Source organism: Oncorhynchus mykiss, chromosome 21 (assembly GCF_057628025.1).
Source record: "Oncorhynchus mykiss isolate SJ-2025 chromosome 21, ASM5762802v1, whole genome shotgun sequence".
NCBI classification, from domain to species: Eukaryota; Metazoa; Chordata; class Actinopteri; order Salmoniformes; family Salmonidae; genus Oncorhynchus; species Oncorhynchus mykiss.
Genome location: NC_143042.1, coordinates 44,450,613 through 44,466,094, shown reverse-complemented (window position 1 = coordinate 44,466,094; position 15,482 = coordinate 44,450,613). Strand labels below are relative to the sequence as shown.

General features: G+C 48.2%; 1 protein-coding gene across 1 annotated transcript in view; it reads left to right on the top strand.

The window, feature by feature from the left end:
- LOC110500634 (protein AF-9) overlaps positions 1-15,138 on the top strand; it is a 60,308-nt gene extending 45,170 nt beyond the window's left edge. The window contains exons 8-14 of the mRNA XM_021578115.3: positions 10,054-10,126; positions 10,269-10,322; positions 10,447-10,579; positions 10,843-10,942; positions 11,539-11,595; positions 11,881-11,952; positions 13,535-15,138. Of these exons, the coding sequence (XP_021433790.3) occupies positions 10,054-10,126; positions 10,269-10,322; positions 10,447-10,579; positions 10,843-10,942; positions 11,539-11,595; positions 11,881-11,952; positions 13,535-13,666 (621 nt within the window). The 3' untranslated portion in view covers positions 13,667-15,138. The remainder of the gene's footprint in view (positions 1-10,053; positions 10,127-10,268; positions 10,323-10,446; positions 10,580-10,842; positions 10,943-11,538; positions 11,596-11,880; positions 11,953-13,534) is intronic.
- The last annotated feature ends 344 nt before the right edge of the window (positions 15,139-15,482 follow it).

Here is a 15,482-nt window from a genome sequence, read left to right as displayed (position 1 = left end):
AATTGAGACACAGGCTCTGCATCATGGATGGCGCTGCGCTCGCTTTCTCTCTCTCTCTCTCTGGCACCGCGCTCGCTTTCTCTCTCTCTCTGGCGCCGCGCTCGCTTTCTCTCTCTCGCTGGCGCCGCGCTCGCTCGCTTTCTCTCTCTCGCTGGCGCCGCGCTCGCTCGCTTTCTCTCTCTCGCTGGCGCCGCGCTCGCTTTTTCTCTCTCGCTCGCGCCGCGCTCGCTTTTTCTCTCTCGCTGGCGCCGCGCTCGCTCGCTTTCTCTCTCTCGCTGGCGCCGCGCTCGCTCGCTTTCTCGCTGGCGCCGCGCTCGCTCGCTTTCTCTCTCTCTCTGGCGCCGCGCTCGCTTTCTCTCTCTCGCTGGCGCCGCGCTCGCTCGCTTTCTCTCTCTCGCTGGCGCCGCGCTCGCTCGCTTTCTCTCTCTCGCTGGCGCCGCGCTCGCTTTTTCTCTCTCGCTGGCGCCGCGCCGCGCTCGCTTTCTCTCTCTCGCTGGCGCCGCGCGCGCTCGCTTTCTCTCTCTCGCTGGCGCCGCGCGCGCTCGCTTTCTCTCTCTCGCTGGCGCCGCGCGCGCTCGCTTTCTCTCTCTCGCTGGCGCCGCGCGCGCTCGCTTTCTCTCTCTCGCTGGCGCCGCGCGCGCTTTCTCTCTCTCGCTGGCGCCGCGCGCGCTCGCTTTCTCTCTCGCGCTGGCGCCGCGCGCGCTCGCTTTCTCTCTCTCGCTGGCGCGCGCTCGCTTTCTCTCTCTCGCTGGCGCCGCGCGCGCTCGCTTTCTCTCTCTCGCTGGCGCGCGCTCGCTTTCTCTCTCTCGCTGGCGTGCGCTCGCTTTCTCTCTCTCGCTGGCGCGCGCTCGCTTTCTCTCTCTCGCTGGCGCGCGCTCGCTTTCTCTCTCTCGCTGGCGCGCGCTCGCTTTCTCTCTCTCGCTGGCGCCGCGCGCGCTCGCTTTCTCTCTCTCGCTGGCGCCGCGCGCGCTCGCTTTCTCTCTCTCGCTGGCGCCGCGCTCGCTTTCTCTCTCTCGCTGGCGCCGCGCTCGCTTTCTCTCTCTCGCTGGCGCCGCGCTCGCTTTCTCTCTCTCTCTCTCTCGCTGGCGCCGCGCTCGCTTTCTCTCTCTCTCTCGCTGGCCATCCATTCTCGCTCTCTCTCTCTGGCGCCGCGCTCGCGTTCTCTCGCTGGCGCCGCGCTCGCTTTCTCTCGCTGGCGCCGCGCTCGCTTTCTCTCTCTCGCTTTCTCTCTCTCGCTGGCCCCGCGCTCGCTTTCTCTCTCTCGCTGGCGCCGCGCTCGCTTTCTTTCTCTCTCTCGCTGGCCCCGCTCTCGCTTTCTCTCTCTCTCTCTCTCTCGCTGGCGCCGCGCTCGCTTTCTTTCTCTCTCTCTCGCTGGCCCCGCTCTCGCTTTCTTTCTCTCTCTCTCTCTCTCTCGCTGGCCCCGCGCTCGCTTTCTTTCTCTCTCTCTCGCTGGCCCCGCGCTCACTTTCTTTCTTTCTTTCTCTCTCTCTCTCGCTGGCGCCGCGCTCGCTTTCTTTCTCTCTCTCGCTGGCCCCGCGCTCGCTTTCTTTCTCTCTCTCTCGCTGGCGCCGCGCTCGCTTTCTTTCTTTCTCTCGCTGGCCCCGCGCTCGCTTTCTTTCTCTCTCTCTCGCTGGCGCCGCGACGCGCTCGCTTTCTTTCTCCCTCTCTCGCTGGCGCCGCGCTCGCTTTCTTTCTTTCTTTCTCTCTCTCTCTCTGGCCCCGCGCTCGCGTTCTCTCTCTCTCGCTGGCGCTGCGCTCGCTTTCTTTCTCCCTCTCTCGCTGGCGCCGCGCTCGCTTTCTTTCTTTCTTTCTCTCTCTCTCTCGCTGGCGCCGCGCTCGCTTTCTTTCTCTCTCTCGCTGGCCCCGCGCTCGCTTTCTTTCTCTCTCTCGCTGGCGCCGCGCTCGCTTTCTTTCTTTCTCTCGCTGGCCCCGCGCTCGCTTTCTTTCTCTCTCTCTCGCTGGAGCCGCGACGCGCTCGCTTTCTTTCTCCCTCTCTCGCTGGCGCCGCGCTCGCTTTCTTTCTTTCTTTCTTTCTCTCTCTCGCTGGCCCCGCGCTCGCTTTCTTTCTCTCTCTCGCTGGCGCCGCGCTCGCTTTCTTTCTTTCTCTCGCTGGCCCCGCGCTCGCTTTCTTTCTCTCGCTGGAGCCGCGACGCGCTCGCTTTCTTTCTCCCTCTCTCGCTGGCCCCGCGCTCGCTTTCTTTCTTTCTCTCTCTCGTTGGCGCCGCGCTCGCTTTCTTTCTTTCTCTCTCTCTCGCTGGCGCCGCGCTCGCTTTCTTTCTTTCTCTCTCTCGCTGGCGCCGCGCTCGCTTTCTTTCTTTCTCTCTCTCTCTTGCGCCGCGCCCGCTTGTTCGCTCGCTCTCTGGCGCCACGCTCGCTTTCTTTCTTTCTTTCTCTCTCTCGCTGGCGCCGCGCTCGCTTTCTTTCTCTCTCTCTCGCTGGCGCCGCGCTCGCTTTCTTTCTTTCTCTCTCTCGCTGGCGCCGCGCTCGCTTTCTTTCTTTCTCTCTCTCTCTTGCGCCGCGCCCGCTTGCTCACTCTCTCGCTGGCGCCGCGCTCGCTTTCATGCTCGCTCTGGCGCTGCTCTCGCTCGCTTATGACAGCGATGTTATTGGAACACAAAATAAAGCGCACGTTTTGATCACGCAAAGAAAGTGCACGTTTGGAACAGACAGCTGGTGCTGGCTGTACTCTCTCTCGCTGGCGCCGCGCCCTCGCTGGCGCCGCGCCCGCTTTCTCGCTCTCGCTGGCGCCGCGCTCGCTTTCTCTCTCTCGCTGGCGCCGCGCTCGCTCTCTCTCGCTGGCGCCGCGCTCGCTTTCTCGCTCTCTCTCGCTGCTCTCGCTGGCGCCGCGCCCGCTCTCTCGCTGGCGCCGCGCCCTCTCTCTCTCGCTGGCGCCGCGCCCTCTCTCTCGCTCTCGCTGGCCCTGCGCTCGCTTTCTCGCTGGCGCCGCGCTCGCTCTCTCTCGCTGGCGCCGCGCTCGCTTTCTCGCTCTCTCTCGCTGCTCTCGCTGGCGCCGCGCCCGCTCTCTCGCTGGCGCGGCGCCCTCCCTCTCTCTCGCTGGCGCCGCGCCCTCGCTCTCGCTGGCCCTGCGCTCGCTTTCTCGCTCTCGCTGGCGCCGCCCTCGCTCGCTCTCGCTGGCGCCGCGCTCGCTCTCTCTCGCTGGCGCCGCGCTCGCTCTCTCTCGCTGGCGCCACACTCACTTACTCGCTGGCGCCTCGCTCGCTTTCTCGCTCTCTCTCTCTGGCGCCGCGCTCGCTCTCTCGCATCATGGATGTGTCTGTTAGCACTGTTTGTTAGCGTTTGCCTAATTTTGCGCAACAGTAAACAAGCTGGTCCCTCATCTATATGAAATGTGTAGGCTGTGTGCATGTCACCTTCCATGCTGTCCTGATCCTTTCTCAGAGAAACAGTAGTAGCTTGTGGCTGGTTTTGTGTTTTTTGGAGTGCCTGAGAGTTAAATGTAGTTTGTGTTAAATTGACCTACTACGCGACCAACTGAGAGCTCACAGAACCTTAATTCACAGCGAAACTAACTTGTTTGCTCAACCTCCTGCTGAATCGAGAGCAAATTAACAGACGTTTTGGCTAAGTCCAGCGACGTTCATCTTGTGCCTGTCTCGCACTTTGGGACCTTCTGAAAGAGAAGCGAGGATAGATTGATTGGAGCAACCTAATACTAAAGTCATGTTTATTGTCCTTTAAGAGGGCTGCTTTGGTGGCTTTGAGCAAGGCAAGACAAAAGCCCCTAAAGCAGAGTGGCGGTGAGACTTACTGAAGAAGCCTGGACCAATAAACCAATTGACCAGCTGCATGTTTGTTGTCTAAGTTGACAGCCATTGAAGTTTCCATGCCTTTTGACCTCGCTCTGTGGCTCTGTACCTAGGAAGGAATTGTGGAAGTTTCTAAGGGGCCAACTGTCTATTGGAAGGCTCGCTCTCTCGAGCTCTCTCCTCTCTCGAGCGCTCTCCCTACTTGAGCGAGCGCTCTCCTCTCTCGAGCGAGCGCTCTCCTCTCTCGCTCCTTGCTCTCCTCTCTCGCTCCTTCTTCTCCTCTCTCGCTCCTCTCGCTCCTCTCTCGCTCCTCTCGCTCCTCTCTCGCTCCTTGCTCTCCTCTCTCGCTCCTTGCTCTCCTCTCTCGCGCTCTCTCTCGCGCTCTCTCTCGCGCTCTCTCTCGCGCTCTCTCTCGCGCTCTCTCTCGCGCTCTCTCTCTCTCGCTCTCTCTCGCGCTCTCTCTCTCTCTCTCTCGCGCTCTCTCTCTCTCTCTCGCGCTCTCTCTCTCTCTCGCGCTCTCTCTCTCTCTCGCGCTCTCTCTCTCTCTCTCGCTCTCTCTCGCGCTCTCTCTCTCGCGCTCTCTCTCTCTCGCTCTCTCGCTCTCTCTTGCGCTCTCTCTCGCTCTCTCTTGCGCTCTCTCTCGCTCTCTCTTGCGCTCTCTCTCGCTCTCTCTCTCTCTCTTGCGCTCTCTCTCTCCCTCTCTCTCTCTCTCGCGCTCTCTCTCTCTCGCTTTTTACAAGTGTCTACTTTTTAGCCAGACAACGACAGGCAGAGAGAAAAGCCTCTTGATTTACAACAGAGGCCTCTGACCATGCATTTGATGTCGATGAGACACCCAGACAGACAAACAGGCTGTAAAACGCTCCAGAGGGAGGGAGGGAGAGAATCAAAGATTCTCGCATGACTCCCCAGGACCACACAGGGGGCTCGGTTTTAGTGCACCCCACTTGCCAGCCTGACACTTGGCAAGTTCGGGGGGGGGGGGGGGGGGGGGGGGGGGGTGTAGTGTGTGTGTGTGTGTGGTAATGGACATTTGTTGATACTTCCACAATTGGAATGGAGATGCCTTGCTGCACACCTCACAAGCCAGACAGGAAACGGAAGCCATGCAGTGATCAACACCTGGAAAATGTCCAATCAAATTAATTACTTCCATTTGTGTCCTCTGGAAAATAGTTTTTCCTCTCCATTCAGGCTCTAAATCCACAATTTCTTTGTTTCAGCTGGTGTGTGTGTGTCTCTCTGTGTGTGTGTCTCTCTGTGTGTGTGTCTCTCTGTGTGTGTGTCTCTCTGTGTGTGTGTCTCTCTGTGTGTGTGTCTGTGTGTGTGTCTCTCTGTGTGTGTGTCTCTCTGTGTGTGTGTCTCTCTGTGTGTGTGTCTCTCTGTGTGTGTGTGTCTCTCTTGTGTGTGTGTCTCTCTTGTGTGTGTGTCTCTCTTGTGTGTGTGTCTCTCTGTGTGTGTGTGTGTCTCTCTGTGTGTGTCTCTCTGTGTGTGTGTCTCTCTCTCTCTCTGTGTCTCTCTCTCTCTCTGTGTGTGTGTGTAAGACGGCCCTATCAAGCCCTTATCAGCTGAAAACATTTTGCACTAGCCATGTCCTGGCTGTAAATCACTGCTTTGTGCTGCCTTGGCTTGGTTTTTCCAAGGGGTCATCTGAGTGGAATGTAAACAAATTAATTCAGATTAACTTTAATGGCTCCTTCAAATGTCCTTTTGGGCCACCCTCCAAAGAGGATTAACTTAATGGTTAATTATTTTCTCTTTCTCCTGAAAGGAACCATCAGCTTTAGCCCCTTTTGCGCTGACTTAAAATAGCTGGCGAAATGTACAACTATTTGTTGTAGAGCAACTTGGATATAGAAGTTGGTGTATTCAGTGAACTTCTGGTGACATTTGGAGTGCAGTATTCTATGCACACATCTTCCTCCCTGTACTAAAATGAGTGTCAGTCAGGATATGACAAGGTGTGCTCTCATGATGATCTATATATAGTTGAAGTCGGATGTTTACATACACCTTAGCCAAATACATTTAAACTGATTTTTTTTTCACAATTCCTGACATTTAATCCTAGTAAAAATTCCCTGTCTTAGGTCAGTTAGGATCACCACATTATTTTAAGAATGTGAAATGTCAGAATAATAGTAGAGAATATTTTTTTCAGTGTTTATTTCTTTCATCACATTCCCAGTGGGTCATAAGTTTACATACACTCAATTGGTATTTGGTAGCATTGCTTTTAAATTGTTTAACTTAGGTCAAACGTTTGGGGTAGCCTTCCACAAGCTTCCCACAATAAGCTGGGTGAATTTTGACCCATTCCTCCTGACAGAGCTGGTGTAACTGAATCCGGTTTGTAGGCCTCCTTGCTCGCACACACTTTTTCAGTTCTGCCAACAAATTTCTATAGGATTGAGGTCAGGGCTTTGTGATGGCCACTCCAATACCTTGACTTTGTTGTCCTTAAGCCATTTTGCCACAACTTTGGAAGTATGCTTGGGGTCATTGTCCATTTGGAAGACTCATTTGCGACCAAGCTTTAACTTCCTGACTGATGTCTTGAGATGTTGCTTCAATATATCCACATAATTTCCCTTCGGGATGGTGTTCTTCGGCTTGCAAGCCTCCCCCCTTTTCCTCCAAACACAACAATGGTCATTATGGCCAAACAGTTCTATTTTTGTTTCATCAGACCAGAGGATAGTTTTCCAAAAAGTACGATCTTTGTCCCCATTTGCAGTTGCTAACCGTAGTCTGGCTTTTTTATGGCGGTTTTGGAGCAGTGGCTTCTTCCTTGCTGAGCGGCCTTTCAGGTTATGTCGATATAGGACTTGTTTTACTGTGGATATGGATACTTTTGTACCGGTTTCCTCCAGCATCTTCACAATGTCCTTTGCCGTTGTTCTTCATCTCTAGAAGACAGAGCGCGTCTCCTTCTTGAGCGGTATGATGGCTGCGTGGTCCCATGGTGTTTATACTTGCGTACTATTGTTTGTACAGTTGAACGTGGTACCTTCAGGCGTTTGGAAATTTCTCCCAAGGATGAACCAGACTTGAGGTCTACAATTGTTTTTTTGAGGTCTTGGCTGATTTCTTTTGATTTCCCCATGATGTCAACTCAAATTGACACAAATGATGTCAATTAGCCTATCGGAAGCTTCTAAAGCCATGACATAATTTTCTGGAATTTTCCAAGCTGTTTAAAACTTCTTGCGACTAACAATCCCGTATCCGCGAGCGTAATCATAGCCTCAAGCGCATTACCATAACGCAACTTTTCCTATTCATGAAAATCGCAAATGAAATAAATATATTCAAACACAAGCTTAGCCTTTTGTTAACAACACTGTTATCTCAGATTTTCAAAATATGCGTTACAGCGAACGCTAGACAAGCATTTGTGTAAGTTTATCATGGCATAATGCTATGCTAGGCTCTGCTGGCAGCAGGCAACATTTTCACAAAAATAAGAAAAGCAACCAAATTAAATCATTCACCTTTGAAGAACTTCAGATGCTTTCACTCAGGAGACTCCCAGTTAGATAGCAAATGTTCCTTTTTTCCAAAAATAATATTTTTGTAGGCGAAAAAGCTTGGCTGAGAAATCGACCAAAAAATACTATAACGCCAAACTTTTTTCAAAATTTGCTCCATAATATCGGCAGAAACACGGCAAATGTTGTTTAGGATCCATCCTCAAGGTGTTTTTAACGTATGTATTCGATAATATATCCGTCGAGGCAATTGGTTTCTCATAAGAAGCGATTGGAATAATGGCTACCTCAGTATTTTACGCAAGATTTTCTCCGGGAGACACCATGTGACCACTCGCTATATATGGTCCCTTACAGCCATTCTCCAATAGAAATGCCTAAAAAGACATCACAATGCTGTAGACACCTTGGGGAATGCGTGGAAAACGTAAGCTCATTCGTAGCTCATTCACAGCCATATAAGGAGTCATTGGCATGAGGTGGTTTCAAAAAATGCGGCACTTCCTGATTGGATTTTTATCTGGGTTTCGCCTGTAACATCAGTTCTGTGGCACTCACAGACAATATCTTTGCAGTTTTGGAAACGTCAGTGTTTTCTTTCCAAAGCTGTCAATTATATGCATAGTCAAGCATCTTTTCATGACAAAATATCTTGTTTAAAACTGGAACGTTTTTCATCCAAAAATTAAAATAGCGCCCCCTATATCCAAGAGGCACAGTCAACTTAGTGTATTTAAACTTCTGACCCACTGGAATTGTGATACAGTAAATTACATAATCTGTAAATAATTGTTGGAAAAATGACTTGTGTCATGCATAAAGTAGACGTCCTAACCGACTTTCCAAAACTAGTTTGTTAACAAGAAATATGTGGAGTGGTTGAAAAATGAGTTTTAATGATTCCAACCTAAGTGTATGTTAATTTCCGACTTAAACTGTAGCAGAGGTTCTCAAGCTGTGTGTCGTGGGATCAAAAGTCCTCTTTCCCAGTGGAGACCAGTGATCAATATATTTGAATTGGTTTGTATGAAACTCTGGTAGCATGATGACATTTAATCTGATGGACGATGGTCTGACTCCACACAGAGAACTTGAGTTGTTGATTAACGTAATGTGTCTGCGGCATCTCCATTAGGATTTGTTTAGACTGTACTTGTCTGGCCCCAGAAACGTATTGCCTTTGCATGTGGGAATGGAACAGAATCCCCTTTTTATTGTGAGCCTGCTGCACAGTCTACCTGTTGTTGGCTGCCTTCCTGCCCAACTGTGTTTGTGAGGTGTGAATACTGTTCTCAGCCGAAAGCATTGTAAATCTATCGTCATTATGGTTGTGTGTGTGTGTGACAAGCCCAGATTTACGGGGAGGAAAAGACTGTTAAGCCCATCAGGGACTAACTTTATTATCTCAAATCGCCTCACGTTGCAAAGTGGCACTCACTCAGTCAATTTCAATTCAATTTAAAGGGCTTTATTGGCCTGGGAATTTTTTTTACATTGCCAAAGCAAGTGAAATTGGATAATAAACAAAAGTGAAATAAACAAAACATTTACAGTAAACATTACACTTAAAGAATAAAGACATGTCAAATGTCATTGTCTATATACAGTGTTGTAATGATGTACAAATAGTTAAAAGTACGAAAGGGAAAACAATCAACATAAATATGGGTTGTATTTACAATGGTGTTTTGTTCTTCACTGGTTGCCCTTTTCTTGTGACAACAGGTCACAAATCTTGCTGCTGTTATGGCACACTGGTATTTCACCCAGTAGATATGGGAGTTTATCAAAATTGGATTTGTTTTCTAGTTCTTTGTGGATCTGTGTAATCTAAGGGAAATGTCTATCTCTGTGGTCATACATTTGGCAGGAGGTTAGGAAGTGCAGCTCAGTTTCCACCTCATTTTGTGGGCAGTGTGCGCATAGCCTGTCTTCTCTTCTCTTGAGAGCCAGGTCTGCCTTTGGTGGCCTTTCTCAATAGCAAGGCTATGCTCACTGAGTCTGTACATAGTCAAAGCTTTCCTTAATTTTGGGTCAGTCACAGTGGTCAGGTATTCTGCCACTGTGTACTCTCTGTTTAGGGCCAAATAGCATTCTAGTTTGCTCTGTTTTTTTGTTAATTCTTTACAATGTTTAAGTAATTATTTGAATTTTCTCTTGATTTGGTTGGGTTTAATTGTGTTGCTGTCCTGGGGCTCTGTGGGGTGTGTTTGTGAACAGAGCCCCTGGACCAGCTTGCTTAGGGGGCTCTTCTCCAGGTTCATCTCTCTGTAGGTGATGGCTTTGTTATGGAAGGTTTTCTGGATTTTGATAATTAGCGGGTATCGGCCTAATTCTGCTCTGCATGGATTATTGGATGTTTTACGCTGTACATGGAGGATATTTTTTTGCAGAATTCTGCATGCAGAGTCCCATTTTGTGAATTCTTGGTTGGTAAGCGGACCCCAGACCTCACAACCATAAAGGGCAATGGGTTCTATAACTGATTCAAGTATTTTTAGCCAGATCCTAATTGGTATGTTGAATTTTATGTTCCTTTTGATGGCATAGAAGCTATGCCATCAGTAGACAGTAGACATTTGACTTCAGATTCTCTCCCTCTACACCTTTGTGGTAATTGTATGCTCCCCTAACTGGACTCATTGGCTGCTGATGGCATCACTGTCATCTTAGTGTTTTGTGCACACTGTGTTTGCACCCTACACAATGGGGTTTGTTCACTCTGCGATCGCTGGTGTTACCATGTAGTATATCTCTAATAGTTTATGGGTCTCTTATCTCTCTCCTTTTCCCAGTCGGAGCAGCCCAGTCCGGCCAGCTCCAGTTCCAGCTCCAGCTCAGGCTTTGCAGCCAGCCACAAACGGCAAGGTAACACCAGAACCTATGCATACACACTTTTCCCCAGATCACCCAGAAATAACTATACATTTTTGGGGGGATTGGTCACGACAAAAGGGGGTATTACATTTTGAATCACTTCCATGCATGTGTTTTTGTTCCATGGACACAGTGGCCGAGTTCGTCCGCAGGAAGGTAGGGGCCGTCCCTGGCACAGCCCACACAGGTATACTCTCACTTAACTACAGTCCTTGGATGGAATCACAAGACTAAGCATGATGAGTTGACAGTGAAATGTGTATATAAAGTTGTGAGCTCCTCTTCACTGACTCTCTCTCTCACACACACAGTGTTAGGTCCCCTTCGTTCGATAATCCATGACCTGCAGTCGGAAGACAATGAGGATGACTCGGAGGACGACGACGACATGGACTCTGACCTGGAGCGACCGGTGCACACGCACATGACACACCGCCATCGCCGGTAGTTAGCGTCTGGCCATTGTCATGGCCCTTCTGGCCCCTCTCGTTGTCGTGTTCAATAGGGCTGTAATGAACTGGCAACTCGGGTACCACCTGCTATCGTTGTGCCCTTGAGCAAGGCTCTTTATCTAAAAAATAGTTTCAGGGACACTGCTCTGACCTTGTGCTGCTCCTAGGTGTGTGTGGTTGTACGATTGGATGAAAAACAACCTCGGACTAATTTCTATTTTGTATTCTAATTCTTGTCATCCTCTTTGTCTGCAGGGTCAGCTTGAGTGACGGCAGTGAGAGCGAGAACAGCTCAGCCCCCTCTCCCCACTCTCGACACGAGCCCCCGCCTTTACTGAAGACCAGTAATAACCAGGTAAGACCGGGGGAAATGATAAGCAGTTGTCAGAGGATTGTTTCTTACATGTTATCAGTAAAATCAACTGGTATCCCTGATGTTAAATAGTTTCACATCCTAGAGTATCCAAACAATAGTTCCCAACCACAATTAGTCCAACGAAATTGACCGAATACGCCCCCCCCCCCTTATGTAAATATGTTTATGTAAATACTGTATTAGCATAAACACTGCTGGGAGGAAACCCTTCTAATGTGTAGTTTGCCATTTTGCTCCTCATTATGGAAGTGAACACGGCTGTTATTGTTATCCAATGCTGCTCGTAGGGAAACATCTGTCGTATTAGCATCCCGTAATTCCCACGATTAATTTCCCTCATACGCCAACCACACTGTTATGTAAATAATGACTGTTGTGTGAACAAATCAGCGGTTTTCCAGCGGGCACGTATGGTAATTCCTTATCTGGGTTGTATTCCTTATGAACAAAACGGAAGCAAACCGGTTGAAACTGGAATGGTCCTTCTTGAACTAGTCCAAAAGAAACACTTATTTGCCATTGCGAAATGTTTTGCTACGTTGTGTACTAATGAATACAACCCTGATGTCTCGCAGATACTGGAGGTGAAGCAAACAAAGCAGGATAAGAATAAAAACATTGACTGTGACAAGGTGAGTAGCTTCCTTGCAGGTGGGTCTTACGTAGATTAGGTCATACCAGTGGAGTTACATTGGGTGTAATCTTACACTGAAGAAGTCTTCATGTTCACCAAGGCTCATGTAAATGGACAGGAGAAAGACACTCTTCCTTGGCCATCCAAACTTTACTCTCTTTGTCATAGTCCCAGATGGTGTGACTAGTTAACAGGCCTGGGTCAAATACATACTTGAAGGTTTGCTTGATTTAGCTTGAGTTTGCACTTTTGGACCTATTCAAATGGTATCTCACTCACTCAGGCTTACCTGGATGAGCTGGTGGAGCTACACAGACGACTGATGACACTGAGAGAGAGGCACATACTACAACAGGTGAGGTTTAATACTGTGTGTGTGTGTGTGTAGTACATGTGTTTTCAGAAAACAACCTGTTTGCAGTTCATGTTTGCATAGATGTTACTTGCTAGGGTGGTTTTGTTTGGGCTTGTATGTCCAACAACTTCATACTGTATGTTACTCGCCACATTATAGTCGAGGACTTCATCTATGTGTGTCTGGAAACGATAGATTATTTGGTTAACCTTTTTTCCACTCCGCCTAAGAGCAAACGTCCTCTTGTTTATGTTCACAAGGCCTATCATATGACCGCATTAATGGCGATTCCCAGCCGCAGTTGCCAAGGAGTGGTCTCGCTCTTCCTCGTTCTCCTGAAGAAAAGTTTGGCTCCGAGCATCGGTGGAAAAACTCATCCCCAAACAACATTAGCAAGTGGCGCGCTGACTCGTGGCGTAATCAAGCAAATCCTCTGAGCGTTTAGAGCGTTTGGAGAGTTCGGAGCGGCGTTCCACGTCCTCAGAAAACGAGACATGGGAATGATTAACTTTCCAACCTCCCAACACTATTTTTCCTCCCCAGTCTCTCTGTTTAGGAAAACCACAAATGTAAAAATGGGCTTATGTCATTGTGGAGTCTTTTAAAAGTAGATTGTCTGTCTGCCCATGGGAGATTTTTTTTATTTTTTTGTCATTGTGATGAAAACCAAAAATGGGGACTGTGTTTATATCCAATAGAAATTAATCTGTCATGGCAAATGGAAAATGGAAGTATCAGCCAAAATGCTGTCCTACATGACCAAAACCAGGTCTGAAAATCTTGGTGTGGTTCCATCTCTGCGGATACAAGCGGGGGGAGGGGGTTGTTGCGACTTGACTTGCAAGCATCTATCTGCTGTGTCATAACAATGGGTGGAGTCTCCCTGCACTCCTGAATCCGGCCTGCGCTCCGAGGGAGGAGGAGAAATGTGTTCCGTACTTTGTAGTGTGAAACGGATCAGTTTTGGGTCCCCATTACGTTACAACACTGCTGTTGCTTCATCAACAAATACACACGAGTGCCTGTAATTACCACGAGAAAGATGCATACACACACACACACAGACACACACTCCTATCGGAGGAGAACTAGAACCAATAAGACACCAGCCAAGGAAAAAGCATCATTCCCATTTGGGTCTCTCCCTCTCTAATACAGGGTTCTGCATGCGAGGGATGGGATGGAGTGAATTAGGGGGGGTCCCCATTCCAAGTTCAACCGACACTAGCCCACCAACCGCTCAATGACATTTCCCACAAATGTGTTTTTAATAAGTATTGTGTGAGGTCCAACATTTGTCTATGACTAGGCCGCTCTCTAAGACAGTAGTGCACATAGAAACGAACTCAGCTGCTGGTCAATATAGTTTAATATCAGCTGATTAGACATACTATATTATCCAAGCAACATTCCTCTTGTTTTAGGAAGAGGATGACATGCATGGAATATAATTGGTCTGTTTATGTTGAATGTGGAAGATAATGTGTACACTTTCTCCATTCTTGCTGGGATTTGGGTTTACATACTGTAGTCTGAGTGTTAACTGACAGCTTTTCTTTTTGTGCCTTCTCTTGCCTCCCAGATCGTGAACCTCATCGAGGAGACTGGACACTTCCACATCACAAACACAACTTTTGACTTTGACCTCTGTTCCCTGGACAAAATCACGGTACGGAAGCTCCAGAGTTACCTGGAAACGTCTGGGACGTCATGAGGTCTGGAAGCAGCAAGCTGCCACGAGGAAGAACTTTGGATTCTTCCTCTTATTTGTTTTTTTACTTGAACTTTGTCTGCGTTGCAAAAAAGACTACCGGCCGGCCCCTGCCCTGGGTCCTTGTGCCTGGCGGTTATGGTCGCGCCGCTCTACTCATTGGAACCTGGCTCTCCACACGACCAGGGTAGCCCGCGAGCAACACAGACCTGAACGGCGTGTCGCATCACCCTTGAGATGAGTCCTGTCGACCAGGAATATCACCCAGAAAGCCTTGAAAGAATTCCACAGTTAACAAAACAAACCGGGGGAAAAAAACGGAGACCTTGCTCTTAAAACGAATGTGCATATTATTATCATGTATGTGTGTAGAATTTTTTGTTCTTTGTGATGAATGATGCATGTTCAACACTGCCTTACCACATGTGTCAGTCTTTATTTATTGAGTTTGAGTTTCAGGTGTGCGTGTTAATAGTAGCAAAACAGAATTAGTCTTGTGCAAGCACTTCACAATATGCATCTCTCTGGCTCTGGAAGGATGGTGGAGCAACGTTGAGATTTCAATTATCTCATGTGACGGATCAGTCAATCGTCCCTCTCTCTCTATGAGGAATTCTGCCTTCTCAAACGATATGTTATCAGTGCCCAATTGTACAAGCTGAGACCAATCATGGACTCACAATTGTATTAATTGCATCAATTTATATTCTATTCTTGGTACCTAAACTTAAATTGATGTATTGGATGATGACTAGGCAAATTTCAGAAGTGTGCTGCATGTCGTTTTTACAAGCTCTCGCTTGTATTCCGCAGCTCTTGCTGTCCACAAGTTGAAACCAAGTGTGTGTGTGTGTGTGTGTGTGTGTTTGACCAATCTATTGTCAGCAGGCCTGTGCTAAAAATGAACCATTTTGAATCCTGGAATTTTGATGGAAGAAATGTACTCAAAGACATTGAATCTTATTTATTTCACGGGGACCTTGGTTGCCAAATCAAAGTTGTGCATTAGAATTGAGAAAAAAATAGAACTGAGAAAACAACATGTTTTTGTTCACGTTGTTCTGGAGGACATTTTCCTTTTTGCTAATCTGAGGAATTAATGTTGATTTGGTTTAGTCTGCCGAGCGACGCCTCAATGGGAATACCAGTGGTCGTAGCTACTCACTGGGCCACACAAAGGCAGTATGTTGTGTTTTGCTTGACCCATGTCTGCCTTAAGTTCTTGTGTATTCTTAGGACATTCAATAAAATGTGTATTTTGTACAGATGAGGACATGTGCAACCTGTGGTGAAAGCAGTTATTGGCACGGTGTGACTTTTAAATGAGTCTTTTTGTATGTTGTTGCAATGTCCTGTTGATTGACTCGCATTTTCTCCCTAATTTCTCCAGTTTAATTTCTAAGCCCAAAGATGTATGTTTTGGTTGGGATGTCATGATGTAGTCTTTATTTGCATATAAACTGTATATGTGATAACAATGTCATCCTTCATTTTTTGGAAGGTTTGAAAGTATACCATTAGTTTTAAAATCCCAACAAATGTGTGCTTTAGTCAAAGTCAAACTGCCTTCTGGTGCATCCACATCATGCAGCGAATTATTTCCTACCAGTTAATTTCATCAAAACACTCAACTTTCTTTCTTAGATAAAGTAATACAGTTGAAATGCAGACCCCACTAACACTTATCCAGTTACATGTGGACCAATTTTTTGTTGTTGCTTTATTTGGGAGAGAAACAAGACTACCTAAGGAATATCCTGTAAAATACCTCCATTTGGTGAGAAGGGGTGTTAGGAATGGACATAAACACCAACCTTTT